The 14,604-nt window shown below is 52.8% G+C and overlaps 1 protein-coding gene across 1 annotated transcript; it reads left to right on the forward strand.

Annotated features, from left to right (window-relative positions):
* Positions 1-99: 99 nt before the first annotated feature.
* On the forward strand, positions 100-13,771 carry SIX5 (SIX homeobox 5). The gene is made up of 3 exons (XM_048501448.1): positions 100-1,123; positions 6,413-7,683; positions 10,869-13,771. Exons 1-3 carry the CDS (start codon positions 342-344, stop codon positions 11,486-11,488), a joined length of 2,673 nt encoding a protein of 890 aa, XP_048357405.1. The 5' UTR covers positions 100-341; the 3' UTR covers positions 11,489-13,771.
* The last annotated feature ends 833 nt before the right edge of the window (positions 13,772-14,604 follow it).

Here is a 14,604-nt window from a genome sequence, read left to right on the forward strand (position 1 = left end):
GTTGCGGCGCGGGCGCGCGGCCTTTCCCCCCCGCGGCCGGGCGCAGGCGAGGAGGGCGAGCTGGCCGCCGGCGGAGGAGGGGTGGAGCCGGGCGGGCGGGCGAGTGGGCCGGGCGGAGGGCCGGGCCAGAAAGTTGCAGCGCGCAGGAGGGCCCAGGCGAGGGGGCCGAGGCGCGGGCCGGGGGCGCAGCGGGTGCGGGAAGCGGGGCCGGCCCCGCGGGGGAGGAGGCCCGGAGGATGCGGGCAGGGGGCGGCCGCGCAGGGGGAGGAGACCGGCACGGCTAGGGGGGGGAGCGGGCCGGAGGGGGCGGGCCGGAGGGGGCCATCGGGCGCCCCAGCAACATGGCCTCTTTCCCCGCCGAGGCGCACGGGCCGGGCGAGGGCGCGGCGGCGGTGCGTAAAGTTGTGCCAAGTTCGGCGGCGGCGGCGGCGGCGGCGCCTCCTGCTGCTCCTGCCGCTGCCGTCGGGGCGGCGTCGTCGTCGTCGTCGGGGGCTCCTTCGCCGCCGCGCTTCTCGGCCGAGCAGGTCTCGTGCGTGTGCGAGGCGCTGGTGCAGGCGGGCGACCCGGGCCGGCTGGGCCGCTTCGTGGGCTCGCTGCCGGCCGAGGCGGAGCTGGAGCTGGAGGCGGCGGCGGCGTCGCCGGGGGAGTCGGCGGGCGAGAGCGTGGCCAAGGCGCGCGCGCTGCTGGCCTTCGAGCGGGGCGACTTCGGCGAGCTGTACCGGCTGGTGGGCAGCCGGCCCTTCGGCGCCGCGCACCACCCGTTCCTGCAGGACCTGTACCTGCGCGCGCGCTACCGGGAGGCGGAGGCGGCGCGGGGCCGGGCGCTGGGCGCCGTCGACAAGTACCGGCTGCGCAAGAAGTTCCCGCTGCCCGCCACCATCTGGGACGGCGAGGAGACCGTCTACTGCTTCAAGCGCCGCTCCCGCGCCGCCCTGCGCGACTCCTACGGCCGCAGCCGCTACCCCAGCCCCGAGCAGAAGCGCCGCCTGGCCCGCGACACCGGCCTCTCCCTCACCCAGGTCAGCAACTGGTTCAAGAACCGGCGGCAGCGCGACCGCGGAGGAGGAGGAGCGGCAGCGGCCGGAGGAGCGGCCGCCGCCCCCTTGGGCACGCCCGGCAAGAGGTGAGGCGCGCGGAACCTCCAGCGGCAGGGGCAGGCTACCCCGGAGGGGGGGGGGAGGAGGATACCGTGCTCTCGCCCCGCCCTCCAGGCCACTCTGTGGGGGTCAAGAGCTCTAATTCGATGAACTGGGTTTGCTTCCCCACTCCTGCACTGTAAAGCCTGCTGGGGGACCCTGGGCCAGTCACAGTTCTCTCAGAACTCTGTCAACCCCACCTACCTCTTAGGGCACAGGTGTCGAACTTGCTGGCAGGGGATGATGGGAACTATAGTCCATAACATCTGGAGGGCCGCAAGTTTGACACCTATGTCTTAGGGCAGTGTTGGCGAACCTTTGGCACTCCAAATGGTATGGACTACAATTCCCATCAGCCCCTGCCAGCATTGCAGTCCATGAACATCTGGAGCACCGTAGGTTGAGCCATCCCTGCTTTAACTGGAGAGTCCAGGAATTGGACCTGGGCCCTTCTACATGCCAAGCAGTGCTCTGACACTCGGCCGCAGCTGCTCCTCAGCACAGGCTTTTCCGTCCCCCAACTGCACCCCTACAGCAACACTGCTAGGTAGGCTAGGCTGAGAGAAAGCAACTGGCCTAATGCCCTCCAGTGAATTTTGCGATGGGAACTTGAACGGTTGCTCCTCCGACCGTGGCAACACCACCTTTCCACCAACTGTCTTCATGACCTGTTTGCCATCTTCCCAGGGGCATTTAGCTGACCACTGTTGGAAACAAGATCTCGGGTCTCTGGACCATAAGAACAAGCCAGCTGGATCAGACCAGAGTCCATCTAGTCCAGCACTCTGCTACTCGCAGTGGCCCACCAGGTGCCTTTGGGAGCTCACATGCAGGATGTGAAAGCAAGGGCCTTCTGCGGCTGCTCCTGCTCCTGAGCACCTAGTCTGCTAAGGCATTTGCTATCTCAGATCAAGGAGGATCAAGATTGGGAGCCATAGATAGACTTCATAAATCTGTCCAAATCTGTCCCTTTTAAAGCTATCCAGGTTAGTGGCCATCACCATCTCCTGTGGCAGCATATTCCAAACACCAATCACACGTTGCGTGAAGAAGTGTTTCCTTTGATTAGTCCTAATTCTTCCCAAGCAGCATTTTCAATGGATGCCCCTGGTTCTAGTAGGAGTGTGAAAGAGAGAAAAAATTTCTCTCTGTCAACATTTTCTACCCCATGCATAATTTTATAGATTTCAATCATATCCCCCCTCAGACGTCTCCTCTCCAAACTAAAGAGTCCCAAACACTGCAGCCTCTCCTCATAGGGAAGGTGCTCCAGTCCCTCAATCATCCTCGTTGCCCTTCTCTGCACTTTTTCTACCTCTTCGATATCCTTTTTGAGATGTGGCGACCAGAACTGAACACAGGACTCCGGTCGCGGCTTACCACTGCTTTATATAAAGTGGACAATCCTTGCAGTTTTATTATCAATTCCTTTCCTAATCATCCCCAGTATAGAGTTTGCCTTCTTCACAGCTGCCGTGCATTGAGTTGACATTCCCATGGAACTATCAACTAAGACGCCCAAATCCCTTTCCTGGTCTGTGACTGATAGCACTGACCCCTGTAGCGTGTAAGTGAAGTTTGGATTTTTTGCCCCTGTGTGCATCACTTTGCATTTTGCTACAGTGAACTGCATTTGCCATTTCTTAGCCCACTCACCTAATTTATAAATCCAGTACGGCTCTTGCAGATGTGCACATCAAAGCACACATGTTTAAAATTAGAAGGTTTATCCCCCCCAGCCCGTGTAGCTTTAAAAGTTGTTACCTTGGATATCCACCCACCCAAATTTGGTAGCTAAGTGGGATAGGTTTTGGCAGTCTATGACAGTGGTGGCGAACCATTGGCACTCCAGATGTTATGGACTACAGTTCCCATCAGCCCCTGCCAGCATGGCCAATTGGCCATGCTGGCAGGGGCTGATGGGAATTGTAGTCCATAACATCTGGAGTGCCAAAGGTTCGCCACCACGGGTCTATGGGGAGAGCCCGTATTGCTGTGTGCATTCTGTAGAAACCCCCCCCCCCCCCAAAAAAAATCTGGGCCATCTTGTGGAGCCTGAAGCCATGTTAAGTGTTCCCAGATGGGGCCTTGAAATATATTTCTTTTACTAGAACATTTGTACCCCACTTTCCACCATGGTTCAAAGCAACTTACAATAATAGTTGAAAATATTTTCAGTTAAAGCCAGAATAACTTTTTCAAGTTCCCCCGTGCTCTGTAGGGTAACAGGGCGTTCCCAAATCCTAGGGAAAGATTTCCTGACTTCTGGGCAGATCTAGCAAAGGTTTCCAACCCGAGATTCTTCACGTCTTCTGGGTCTGCAAGGGAACCCCTCCTCAGTCACTATTCTCAAGGGTCAGGTTTTGAAGTTTATGGGAAGGCCTCAGTCTTATGGGGGATTCTGACATTTAGGGACGGCCCTATGAAAGCTTCTGCCTTCTCATCAAAAGACTTGACCTAAAACTTTGAAGAAAATGTGCTCATGGAATGTAAAAGCTCTCCTGGTTTCTTAAAACATACATTACCAACAATAAGCATTTGTATAGCACTTCAAGCGCTTTTCGTACAACAACCCTGTGAAGCAGGCCATTTTATTATCCCTTGCACGACAGAATGGGTTCAGAGAGAGGGTTGGTGGTGGTTGGAAGGCCATCTTGTGGGGCCAGAGCAGAAAGGAGATAAGAACCGAGGCAGTTCTCAGACCAGAGTTCAGCCGCTGCGTTGGGCCTTCAAGAGGGAAGTCAGACAAATCAAGAGGCAAGGTTGAGAGGGAAGGTTGAGAGAGTTGGCTTCCCTGAAGCTCCGCTCCGTCTGTATATCCCTGACATGCACAGATGACCCTTTTGGTCCGGGAGCAGCTCCCGTGGATTTGCTGATTTAGGGAAGACGCAGCTACAAGAATGCAAAACAGAATTAGATCAGGGGTGTCCAACTCTGGTGCCCGAGATGTTCGTGGACTACAATTCCCATCAGCCCCTGGGCCAATTGACCATCCTGGCAGGGGCTGATGGGAATCATAGTCCATGAACATCTGGGGCATTAATGTTGGACACTCCTAAATTAGATGGTCAAGGAAGAGGGGCTTCTTCCAGCTGCCAGTCCAAGAGACAAAAGGTCTTGTTTGGTTAGCCTACTCCCTGTCCCTGGGCAAACAAAAGGGAGAAACTACTTAACTTTGAGAGAGTTCCAGCTCATTTCTCTCTTAAGGGGAGGGGGGGAAGAGTGGAGCTGGCTGATCCAGATGTTTCTGCAGCTGGGTTCCCCTCTCCCCTGCTTCTAGCATATATCTTTGTTCCAGGACAGCTGTGTGGAGAGGCAACGTGGAAGGGGTGGGCTCCCAGCTCTTCCCCTTTGTTATGAAATGTGAATCCCAGCTGGCTCTGAGTTTCCTTTGGCTTCCTCCCTCCCTCTTCCCCTCCCCACCTCCCCGCTTTAAGAATGTGGAATGCCTCCTTGGCCTCTTTCCTCCAGGCTTCCTTCTCACAGAAGTGGGGAACGTGTGCCTGGACTGCATTTTAGAGTGCAGGTAGAGTGAATCCTCCTCTGTCAGGGGCGTAATGCCCATTGGGCAAGGTGGGCAGCTGCCCAGGGCATCACCTTGTGGGGGCTCCCAAAAATGCAGGGTTCTTTTTTGGGTATTTTTAGTGGTTGTTTTTGGCCTGCAGGGGGCCCAGTTTTTAGGCTACGGTACCAAACTTTCAGCGTATCATCAGGATACTGTCCTTATGCTACCCCCCCAAGTTTGGTGCAGTTTGGTTCAGGGAGTCCAAAGTCGTGGATTCCAAAAAGAGGTGCCCCCATCCCCATTGTTTCCATTGGGAGCTAAAGAGATGGGGACTACCCTTTTGAGGGTCCATAACTTTGTCCCCACTGAACCAAACTGCACCAAACTTGGGGGGTAGCATAAGGACAGTCTCCCGATGATATGCTGAAATTTTGGTGGCGACATGTCTAAAAATGCACCCCCTGCAGGCACCAGTGACCTGGTGCAAAAATATTTTTGGTCATGGTGGGGGGGCATCCAACTCAGGTTTTGCCCTGGGCTCCAGTTTGCCTTGTTACACCCCTGTCCTCTGTGCAAAAGTAATTCCTCACACCTGTGGGAGTCTTATGTTGTAGAGCTTGAGTTATGGAGTCAGAAGCAGATGCTAAGCCAGATTGTGGCTGGCATCTTCAGAGGATCCTCTGAAGATGCCAGCCACAGATGCAGGCGAAACGTCAGGAGAGAATGCTGCTAGAACACGGCCATACAGCCCAGAAACCACACAGCACCCAAGTGATTCCGGCCGTGAAAGCCTTCGACAAAATGTAGTCTGTTGGGCACAAAAGGTTCCAGTGCAGGCATTACCATCAAGTGCTGGTTTTCTTACTGCAGGGCGTTATTTGGGTGGGCAGGTCTACAAGCCTCTGTTTGCCACCTGAAGTGGTGCAGCCCGGCCACGGGTCAGCTGTCTCTCAGAGATGCGCAGGAAGAAAAATCCCCCGCAAACCCAGCGATAATAGACCACTGGTTTTGAAGGGAAGCTGGGAGGAGAGACGTGCATCTCTTCTGAGAAACCCAGGGGCTGCTGCCTGCTCGTGTTTCTCTTCCCTCTCTCTGTTTGGAAAGAAGTTCGTGGGGAGGCCCAGCCTGAGGATCAAAAACCGTCCCTTCTGTTGGGGCTTTCTGAGAGTCCAGAGGTTGAGACTGTGAGGGGATTTATCCTCTTTGCCTTTTGAAGATCACCTGGGCACCTCAGTTTCTGTTGTGCTTTGGCATTGGGTAGCTCAGGGGTGTCCAACTCTGGCACTCCAGATGTTCATGGACTACGATTCCCATCAGCCCCTGCCAGCATGGCCAATACTGCCGAAACGAAGCTGATCAGACATGGAGAGATGAGGGAGCAGGTGAACTCAAGACCCCCCCCCCAAAAAAGTCTGTTTACTTAGTGCAGGTGTGTCCGACTCTGGCGCCCCAGATGTTCATGCTCTACGATTCACATCAGCCCCTGCCAGCACGGCCAACTGGGACTGATGGGGATTGTAGTTCACGAACATCTGGGGTGCCAGAGTTGGACATCCCTGAACTAGCTGTTAAAGCAGCTTCCGAACTGTACCTCTCTCCCACCCCCATTATCAACTTAAAGAAAAATAACTTGTCTTGAAACTTTGCTTGGGTTATGCAGACTCCCCTTTAACTTTGCTTGGGTTATGCAGACTCCCCTTTAACTTCCGCAGTTGGCTAAGCGTTTTCTGCGACTGTTGCAGAATCCTTCACCGCTCTTTGTCTCCTGCAGCGAATCGGACGGTCATCCCAGCACGGAGGATGAGTCCAGCCACGGCCCCGAGGAAACCGATGCGGCCACGGGGGTTCCAGCCACGCCCGAAGGGATCCCCGCCTCCAGTAGCCTCTTCCTGCCGGCGGCCTGCTCCAGTGCGTCCTCCATCCTTCTGAATGGCAACTTCATCACCGCCAGCTCCCCGACCATGCTGCTCAACGGGGGCTCGGTCATCCAGACGCCCGGCGGAGGTGTGATCCTGAATGGGCTGGCTCTAGGGGATAACCAGACCCTGACTCTCAGCCCTGTGGCAGCACCGAGTCCACCCGTGCTCCTGAACGGTTCCACGACCCTTGTGAGCGGCAGAACTCCCGCGGCCAGCGGCCAGGAGGTCCCCACGGCTCCTCTGGAGCCCTTCCCCCCGACCGCCATCATCCTTGGCCCCACAACTCTTCCAGAGGAGGTGAAGTCCGAAGCGGCCGAGTCGTTGGCCTTTGGCTTAGAAGTGAAGTCCGAGGTCAGGCCGGTGGCCCACCCACCGCTTCCGTCTCTGCCGAACGCCTCGACGCTCCTGTCTGACCACAAGGGCGCCTTGCTGACGGCCGTCCCCATGTCCCAGATTGTCCCAACCACTGAAGACGCCCCTTCAGCCATTCCGCTGCCCCCAGCCGCTCAGCTGGTATCTCCATCCAGCCCCCAGATGGTCCCTCTTGCGAAACTCGTCCCTGGCACTCAAGCCTTGTCCAACCCCCAGGTGGCCGTGGCAACGGTCGGCGGGCAGGTTGCTATGCCAACAGCACCTCCAGTGACCGCAGCTACGCCCCTCCTTTCCATTCCGGGCTCCTCTCCTGGCCAGGCCGCCGTCCTCCACGTCCCTGCTCCGTCTCTGCTCCCCCTGGCCCAAGTTTCGCCCCCCTCCCAAGTCGTGCCTTTATCCCAGCCTGTTTCAGCCTCCCAGGTGCTTTCACCTTCTCAGATGGTGCCCGTGTCCCCCACCCAGATTTATACAGTGCCCCAGGGGGGCCCCGGCCCTCAGCTCATCTCCTTCCCTCAGGTCGCCCAGGGATCCCAAATTATCTCCCTGCCCCAAGTGGTGCCCTCCTCGCAAGTCGTGACATTACAACAAGGCATGGGCAGCCCGATCCAGATCCTGACGAGTGCCGCCCCCATCAAGGTGGCCGGGGCGCCGCAGGCACCGGCGTCGGGGGGAGGCCTCGCCCACAGCAACGTGCATCTCATCAATGCCAACATGAGCATGACGGCTCTTCAGCTTCCGGGCACCACACCAGGTACCCCTGGGGACAGGGAGGGGCTGGGAAAGGTGGACAGGAATGGGGGCCTTAGGGAGGGATGTTTATTTATTTATTTTATTAGGCTTTTATACCGCCCCATCCCCGAAGGGCTCTGGGCGGTGTACAGCATACAGAGATACAGTATAAAATAAGTAAACATTTAAAAGCAGCGATAAAAAATTACAAATTTTGTTCCAAGAATTATATAAAAATCTCAACCAAACAGGGATGTTCAAGGGATCACAGCAATAAACTAAGGCAGTGATAGTGAACCTTTTCAAGACCGAGTGGCCAAATTGCAACCCAAAACCCACTTATTTATCGCAAGGTGCCAACACGGCAATTTAACCTGAATACTGAGGTTTTAGTTTAGAAAAAAATGGTTGGCTCCAAGGCATGCGTTACTCGGGAGTAAGCTTGGTGGTAGTCGGTGGCTTTGCTTTGAAGCAACCGTGCAATGCTTAGAACGGGTGAATCATGACCCTCGGAGGGTTTACTCAGAAGCAAGCCCCATTGCCAGCAACCGAGCTTACTCCGAGGTAAAGGATCGCGCTTTAGTTCTTCGTGTGAAAATCAGTGGGGGTTTAACAGTGCTTAACAGGGTTACCTATACTGCTTCCCCAAAATTAGGTCTTAGGTTTAATGCTAATAATCGAGCCCAGCGGCCCAGGCCAACCTAGATGTGTGTGTGGGGCACCTGTTTGCGCGTGCCCACAGAGAGGGCTCTGAGTGCCACCTCGCCACCACTGAGCTAAGGACTCTAAAAACACTGGGAGCCCAGTGAGGCCTGGTTGCCTTCTCAGAGATTGGCTGAGTTGCAGGTGGCCAAAGCAAAACCCTAAAACGGAAGCCACACGCTAGGACCCAGCAAAACTACCATAAATCTGCAAGCAAGAATTGGGGTTCTGCAGAACCCAATACAGCATCCTAATTTTACAGATAACATTCTGACAACCTAACTCAGTGATGGCGAACCTTTTTGAGACCGAGTGCCCAAACTGCAACCCAAAACCCACTTATTTATTGCAAAGTGCCAACACGGCAATTTAACCTGAATACTGAGGTTTTAGTTTAAACGGTATGCTCTGAGGCGTGCGTTACTCAGGAGTAAGCTTGGTGGTAGTCGGTGGCTTTGCTTTGAAGCAACCGTGCAACTCTTCCAACGGGTGAATCATGACCCTAGGAGGGTTTACTCAGAAGGAAGCCCCATTGCCAGCAACAGAGCTTACTCCCAGGTAAAGGATCACACTTTAGTTCTTCATATGAAAATCAGTGGGGTTTAACAGCGCTTAACAGGGTTACCTACACTGCTTCCCCAAAACTAGGTCTTCGGTTTAATGCTAATAATCGAGCCCAGCGGCCCAGGCCAGCCTAGATGTGTGGGGAGGGGGGCCACTCTGTTTGCGTGTGCCCACAGAGAGGGCTCTGAGTGCCACCTCTGGCACCCGTGCCATAGGTTTGCCACCACTGACCTAACTGTTGGTTGCAGCCATGATGCTTGTGTCAGAGAAAGATAAAACCAAACCATTAAACAGAAGCAGAGTTGTCGGTATGGAAACTTCATTTATTCAGAGTCCAAAGCCTATAAAATCATCCAAAAACATTGTGCAGGGAGGGAGGATTAGTGGTAGAGCCCACATACTTTGGATGTAGAAAGTCTTATAGTATCCATGTTGGGTTGCAGCTGGTCAGATTTAAGCCCAGTAGCACCTTACAGACCAACAAGCATTCAACAGTCAAAGCTGCCGATGTCAGATACTCTTACAAAGGGAGCTCTGATTGTCTAAATTTTATAATCCAAAAATCTAGTAGTGGTTGTGGATTTTCAGGGCTGTGTGGCCATGGTCTGGTAGATCTTGTTCACGTTTCGCCTGCATCTGTGGCTGGCATCTTCAGAGGTGTATCACAGAGGGAAGTCTGTTACACACTGTGTCCTGTGTGGCCGTGGTCTGGTAGATCTTGTTCCTAACGTTTCGCCTGCATCTGTGGCCGGCATGTTCAGAGGTGTATCACAGAGGGAAATCTGTTACACTTCCCTCTGTGATACACCCCTGAAGATGCCAGCCGCAGATGCAGGTGAAACATTAGGAACAAGATCTACCAGACCACGGCCACACAGCCTGGAAAACCCACAACAACCAGTTGAATCCGGCCGTGAAGGCCTTCGACAGTACAAAAATCTATTGTTATTATTATAAATTTTAGAACCTTGGAGATCCACTGGACTCGAACCCAGCAGTTTGAAAGCCCATACCCTGAAAATCTTGTTGATCTCTAAAGGTGCTGCTGCGCTCAAATCTGGATGCAGACATTCTGGATTGGATTCTCGGCGTTGCCAAACAGTGGCGTAGCTAGGCACACTGGAGCCCTGGGCAAAACCTGAGTTTGATGCCCCCCAACAACCTTTATTAGGCATTGAAAGAAAGAAAGAAAGAAAGAAAGAAAGAAAGAAAGAAAGAAAGAAAGAAAGAAAGAAAGAAAGAAAGAAAGAAAGAAAACAAGCATTGGCAGGAAGGGGGTGGATTTAAAAGGAAAATCTGGGGAAATTTAGGGTGTGCCTGCTGTCAGGGGTGCAATTATTAAGATAGCAGCACCAAAATTTCAGAGTATCTTCATGAGCCCCTACTGATGATACCACCCAGGCTTGGTGAAGTTTGGTTCAGGGGGTCCAGAGTTATGGACCCTCAAAGGTGCAGCCCCCATCTCCTATTAGCTCCCATTGGAAACAATGGGTGATGGGGACACTCCCTATGGGAGTTCATAACTTTGGACTCCCTAAACCAAACCTCACCAAACCTGGGTGATATCATCAGGATAGTCTCCTGAAAAATCCCTGAAATTGTGGTGCTGCTAGCCTAAAAACCAAAAACCCCTGCAGACCAAAAACAGAAAAAAACACTGAAAATTCAAAAAATCCCACCTGCATTTTTGGCGCCCCCCACAAGGGGGCGCCCTGGGCAACTGCCCACTTTACCCAGTGGGAGGAACGCCTCTGTTGCCAAATGAAAGCATTTCAAATGACTGAGCCCTTATTGGTTAAAAGTTGGGGGAGGAAGGCAGAGACTAGTTTGAAGAGTGACGGTGACTGGGTGGGCGTGTCTCCGGGGCTTTTATCTTTTACTTGAGATTCAGCAGGATTCTGAATCCCCCCCATCCCACCCCACCTTTTCTCTCCACCCCAGGGAATATCCTCTTGACCAACCCGGCGACGGGCAGCAGCACCATTGTTACGGGCATGGCTCTGCAACAGGGCAAGCTCATCCTGACGGCCACCTTTCCTGCGAGCATGCTGATGACGCCCATCTTGTCCAGTCCGGCAGCTCCAACCTTGGCCCTGCCCGTCAAGCAAGAAGTCCCTGCGCCGCCGCCAGCAGCGTTGGAGGAACACGAGGCCAGCCACGTGCTGCTCCCGGGGATCGGCCGTATCCTGCCTTCCGCCGTCCCTTCTCTTTCGGCCTCGGACAGCCCCGGGTCGCCGGACTTGGCGTTCGGCACAGACTCCGGCCAGGCCGGCCTCCTTTCTGGCTTCTCCCAGCCCGAAAGCCTGACTCTGCCGCAGCAGCAGGTGGTCTGGTCCAATCCGGTCAGCGTGGACCTCCAAGGGCCCAGCTCCACGGGACTGTTTGAGATGGACAAGGGGTCCATGGACGAACAGGGAAGCCTGCTTCAGCTCCCAGAGGCGGAAGGCCTCTTGCTGGACGCCTCCGGCGGCGACCCCATGGATCCCGAAGCACTTGACTCTGACGAGAAGGTACTGACCCAGCTGCAGTCGGTTCCGGTGGAAGAGCCTTTGGACTTGTAAAAACGAGTGGGCTCGAGCGGACCGGGTTGACGGGTGAACGTGGACTTCACCTCCTGCCTGTGGAACACCTTTCTTACCCAGAATCCTTCATTCTTGCTCCTGCCAGCTCTATTTGGGAATGTTACAAGTGCCTTCACCTTCCCTGGATATGTGTTCCGCAGGTTCCCCGCCCGCTCCCTTCGTTGAGGACCGTGACGACGTCTTTTTTTGCAGAGGGGGAACGAACACTACACTACAGCACAAAAACATAGGGGAAATTCCCTCACACCCACCCACCCACCCCTTAATAACGTACGACAGCTTGACGAACGTCTGAATGACACCGTGTGGTAGCTGGCACAGAACAAACGCACCCAGTTTCTACTGGTTTTATTGGAAGGCTAAGAGCCTGTGGGACTAGGAAGCGCCACTTGGACCTCTTCGTCCGAGGGGCGGGGAGGGAAGGGGCATTCTCCCTTCGTTCCCTGTTCCGCCTTTGCCGCTATTAGAAATCTTTCTAACGTCTTCCAGTTGGGACACCGCATGCACAATTAGGAATCTCCTGTTAGCCTTTGCAGTGTGTGTGTGGGGGGGGGGGGGTGCACTTGTTATTAGATGGGGAACTTTCCTTTCCCCTTGAATATGGTGCTGGGGGGGGGGGGCTCAGTTGCTGAGTTGAGACTCGGACCCCTCTTCAAAGGGGCAAGGAGAATCTCCATATTGTCTGAACTTGGCTCCTGTTTCTGCTAGAACGTGACCCGACTTGCCTTGCGGGAGGGAGCGCACGCTTGGTTCCTTATCTGGTGTTTAGCCCTGTTATCGGTGCGGTCTGAAAGAATTGTGCGCCCCCCTCTCTGTACAAGCGTTTCAAACTGGCACTAAAAACCGATGCGGTCCTGCAACAGGGAACAGTTGTGTTCAATTCCTCCAGGGCAGAAATTCCTGGCAAGGTCCCCCCACCCACCTCCACACACACACACACACACACACACTTCGCCTTTGTGGGCCAAGGTTTTGCTTCTCGAACAGCTGCCCAACAAAAAAAATTAGCTCAGGAAAAGAGCAAAGGACAGGCAGGACAAATTAGTCCTGTGAGGAACTTAGATAGATGAACAGCAAAGAAGTGTGTAATACAGGGTGGGTCTGCTATTTTCAGCATTAAAGGTACATACAAGAGTTGACGTTCGATGCAGATTTTCAGTTTAAGGCAGGGTAAAATGAACTCCGTGCGCGTCATAACTGCTGCCTATATTTGGAGTTGAAAGTGGAAACCATACAAATTGGGCGGGGGTGGGGTGGGGGGGGCCCCTGCTGCCTACGTGATCTGCTTTTCAGGATATTGGATGCAACTGCGTTTCCCCGTCCAAATAGGATTGCAGAGTTTTCATTCCAAATACATTTCTCTCCAAGCCAGTGTTCTCTTAAAAACCTCCGGGCAATAAAATTCACAAGTGACCTGATTTTTTTTTTTTTTTAAAAAAAGAAGAAACATATATATTTAATCTATTTTTTAGAAGAAAGCATTATAAAATCCACTTTACCCCAAAATCATTTCGGTAACTCAGCCACAACTCTTAAATCCCTTTTTTTTATATTTAATGGTCTTTTTTTATCAGAAGGATTAAAAAATGGGAGTTTTTTATGTTTAAAAAATTGTATGATGATTTCTCACACTACATCCAAATGGATTGTTGAGGGATCTTGGGCAACAGATGAAGTTGACGCGGTGTTATTCGGCTCCTGGCGTGGAGTTCAATGTGTTGACTCCATCCCAGTTGTTGTCTGAACTTGATTCTTTCCTTAAACGAAGCAAGTTTCCAAGAACGACTCTCCATCCATCGTATCGTGACCTGGCTTCTTGAACCTTTTATTTCACCCGTCTCTTCCAAAAGGACACCTTTTCTCTCCGGAATGTCCAGATCCACACCTTCCTCTGAAGCTAAGTACTTCACCCTAATCAGAAAAGGCTGAGCGGATGGAAGAATTAACTATCGACAGTTCTCAATCACTTGGCATGTTTCGTGATAAAGAAACAGGAATCCATGTAGATAGAAATAACCTTGCAACCGGCAATAAAAACGGAGTAGCCCTTTCTTCCCGCCGTGGTCTTCTCCACAAATGGAATTGCCGGAGTCTACCTGCTTTTCCCAGCCAGGTACTACAATGACCACACCTTCCTCTCCAGCCTGTGAGGAACAATCATTTCTACAAGATATTTTTATATCTTTTTTTGTTTGTTTTTAATGTGTATTTGTGACTTTTATATATATATTATATATTATATATATATATTTTATCCTAAAACTTTGTACGTGCATATATTCGCTATTTTCTTAGCGTACCAAGCTGTGCTGGAAATTCAGTATTGATGACAGAGGGAGGAAGAGGCAGACATAGATTCAACTCACCTAACTTTGAGAGGAGGGACAGTATCACAGTTTTCCAGTAAATATATACACAAATAATGGTTGTATTTTAACAGTGAAGGCCACCAATTCACATTACACTAAGCCCGAACTACCCAACAGCAAGCAAATTCTGTCTGCATCATACTGGCCATGTTTGTTATGATTACTATTAGCAAGAGACAGAAATTAAGACACATATTAAATCTAAAATTAATACCGTAGATAAACATTTCAGAGCTGCTACAGAGACATGCTAAATTCCAAGGTTAATATATTGTAGTATAGGAATAAAATATTAAAGTAAGGTGGCGTAATAAGGAAGAGAGAAGTTAATTGCTTATGCTCTAAACCAGGGGTCCCCAAACTACGGCCCGGGGGCCAAATGTGGCCCCCTGAAGGCATTTATCCGGCCCGCCAGGCATGGCAGCGATGGCTCCATTCATGTGCAGTGGGGGCTCGAGGGAGAGGAGGAACTGGCCCCAACGGCCGTTGATTGCAGTTACATGATGGCACCCCCAAATCTCCATGCGTTTTCTGACCCAGAGTTGGAATCCTTACATGTGGCAACGCCTGCTCCACCCTTCCCTCTCGGCTACTCCATGTGTTGCTCTCCTTGTGGCTTTCTGTTCCTCGGCCTCACTTCCCATTGGCATCGTAGCCAGGCTGGCGAATCGATCGCTGGCTGCTAGGGAGGAAAGAACCCAGGAAGATACCTGACCCTGGGTTAGA

Source organism: Sphaerodactylus townsendi, linkage group LG06 (assembly GCF_021028975.2).
Source record: "Sphaerodactylus townsendi isolate TG3544 linkage group LG06, MPM_Stown_v2.3, whole genome shotgun sequence".
Lineage (NCBI taxonomy): Eukaryota > Metazoa > Chordata > Lepidosauria > Squamata > Sphaerodactylidae > Sphaerodactylus > Sphaerodactylus townsendi.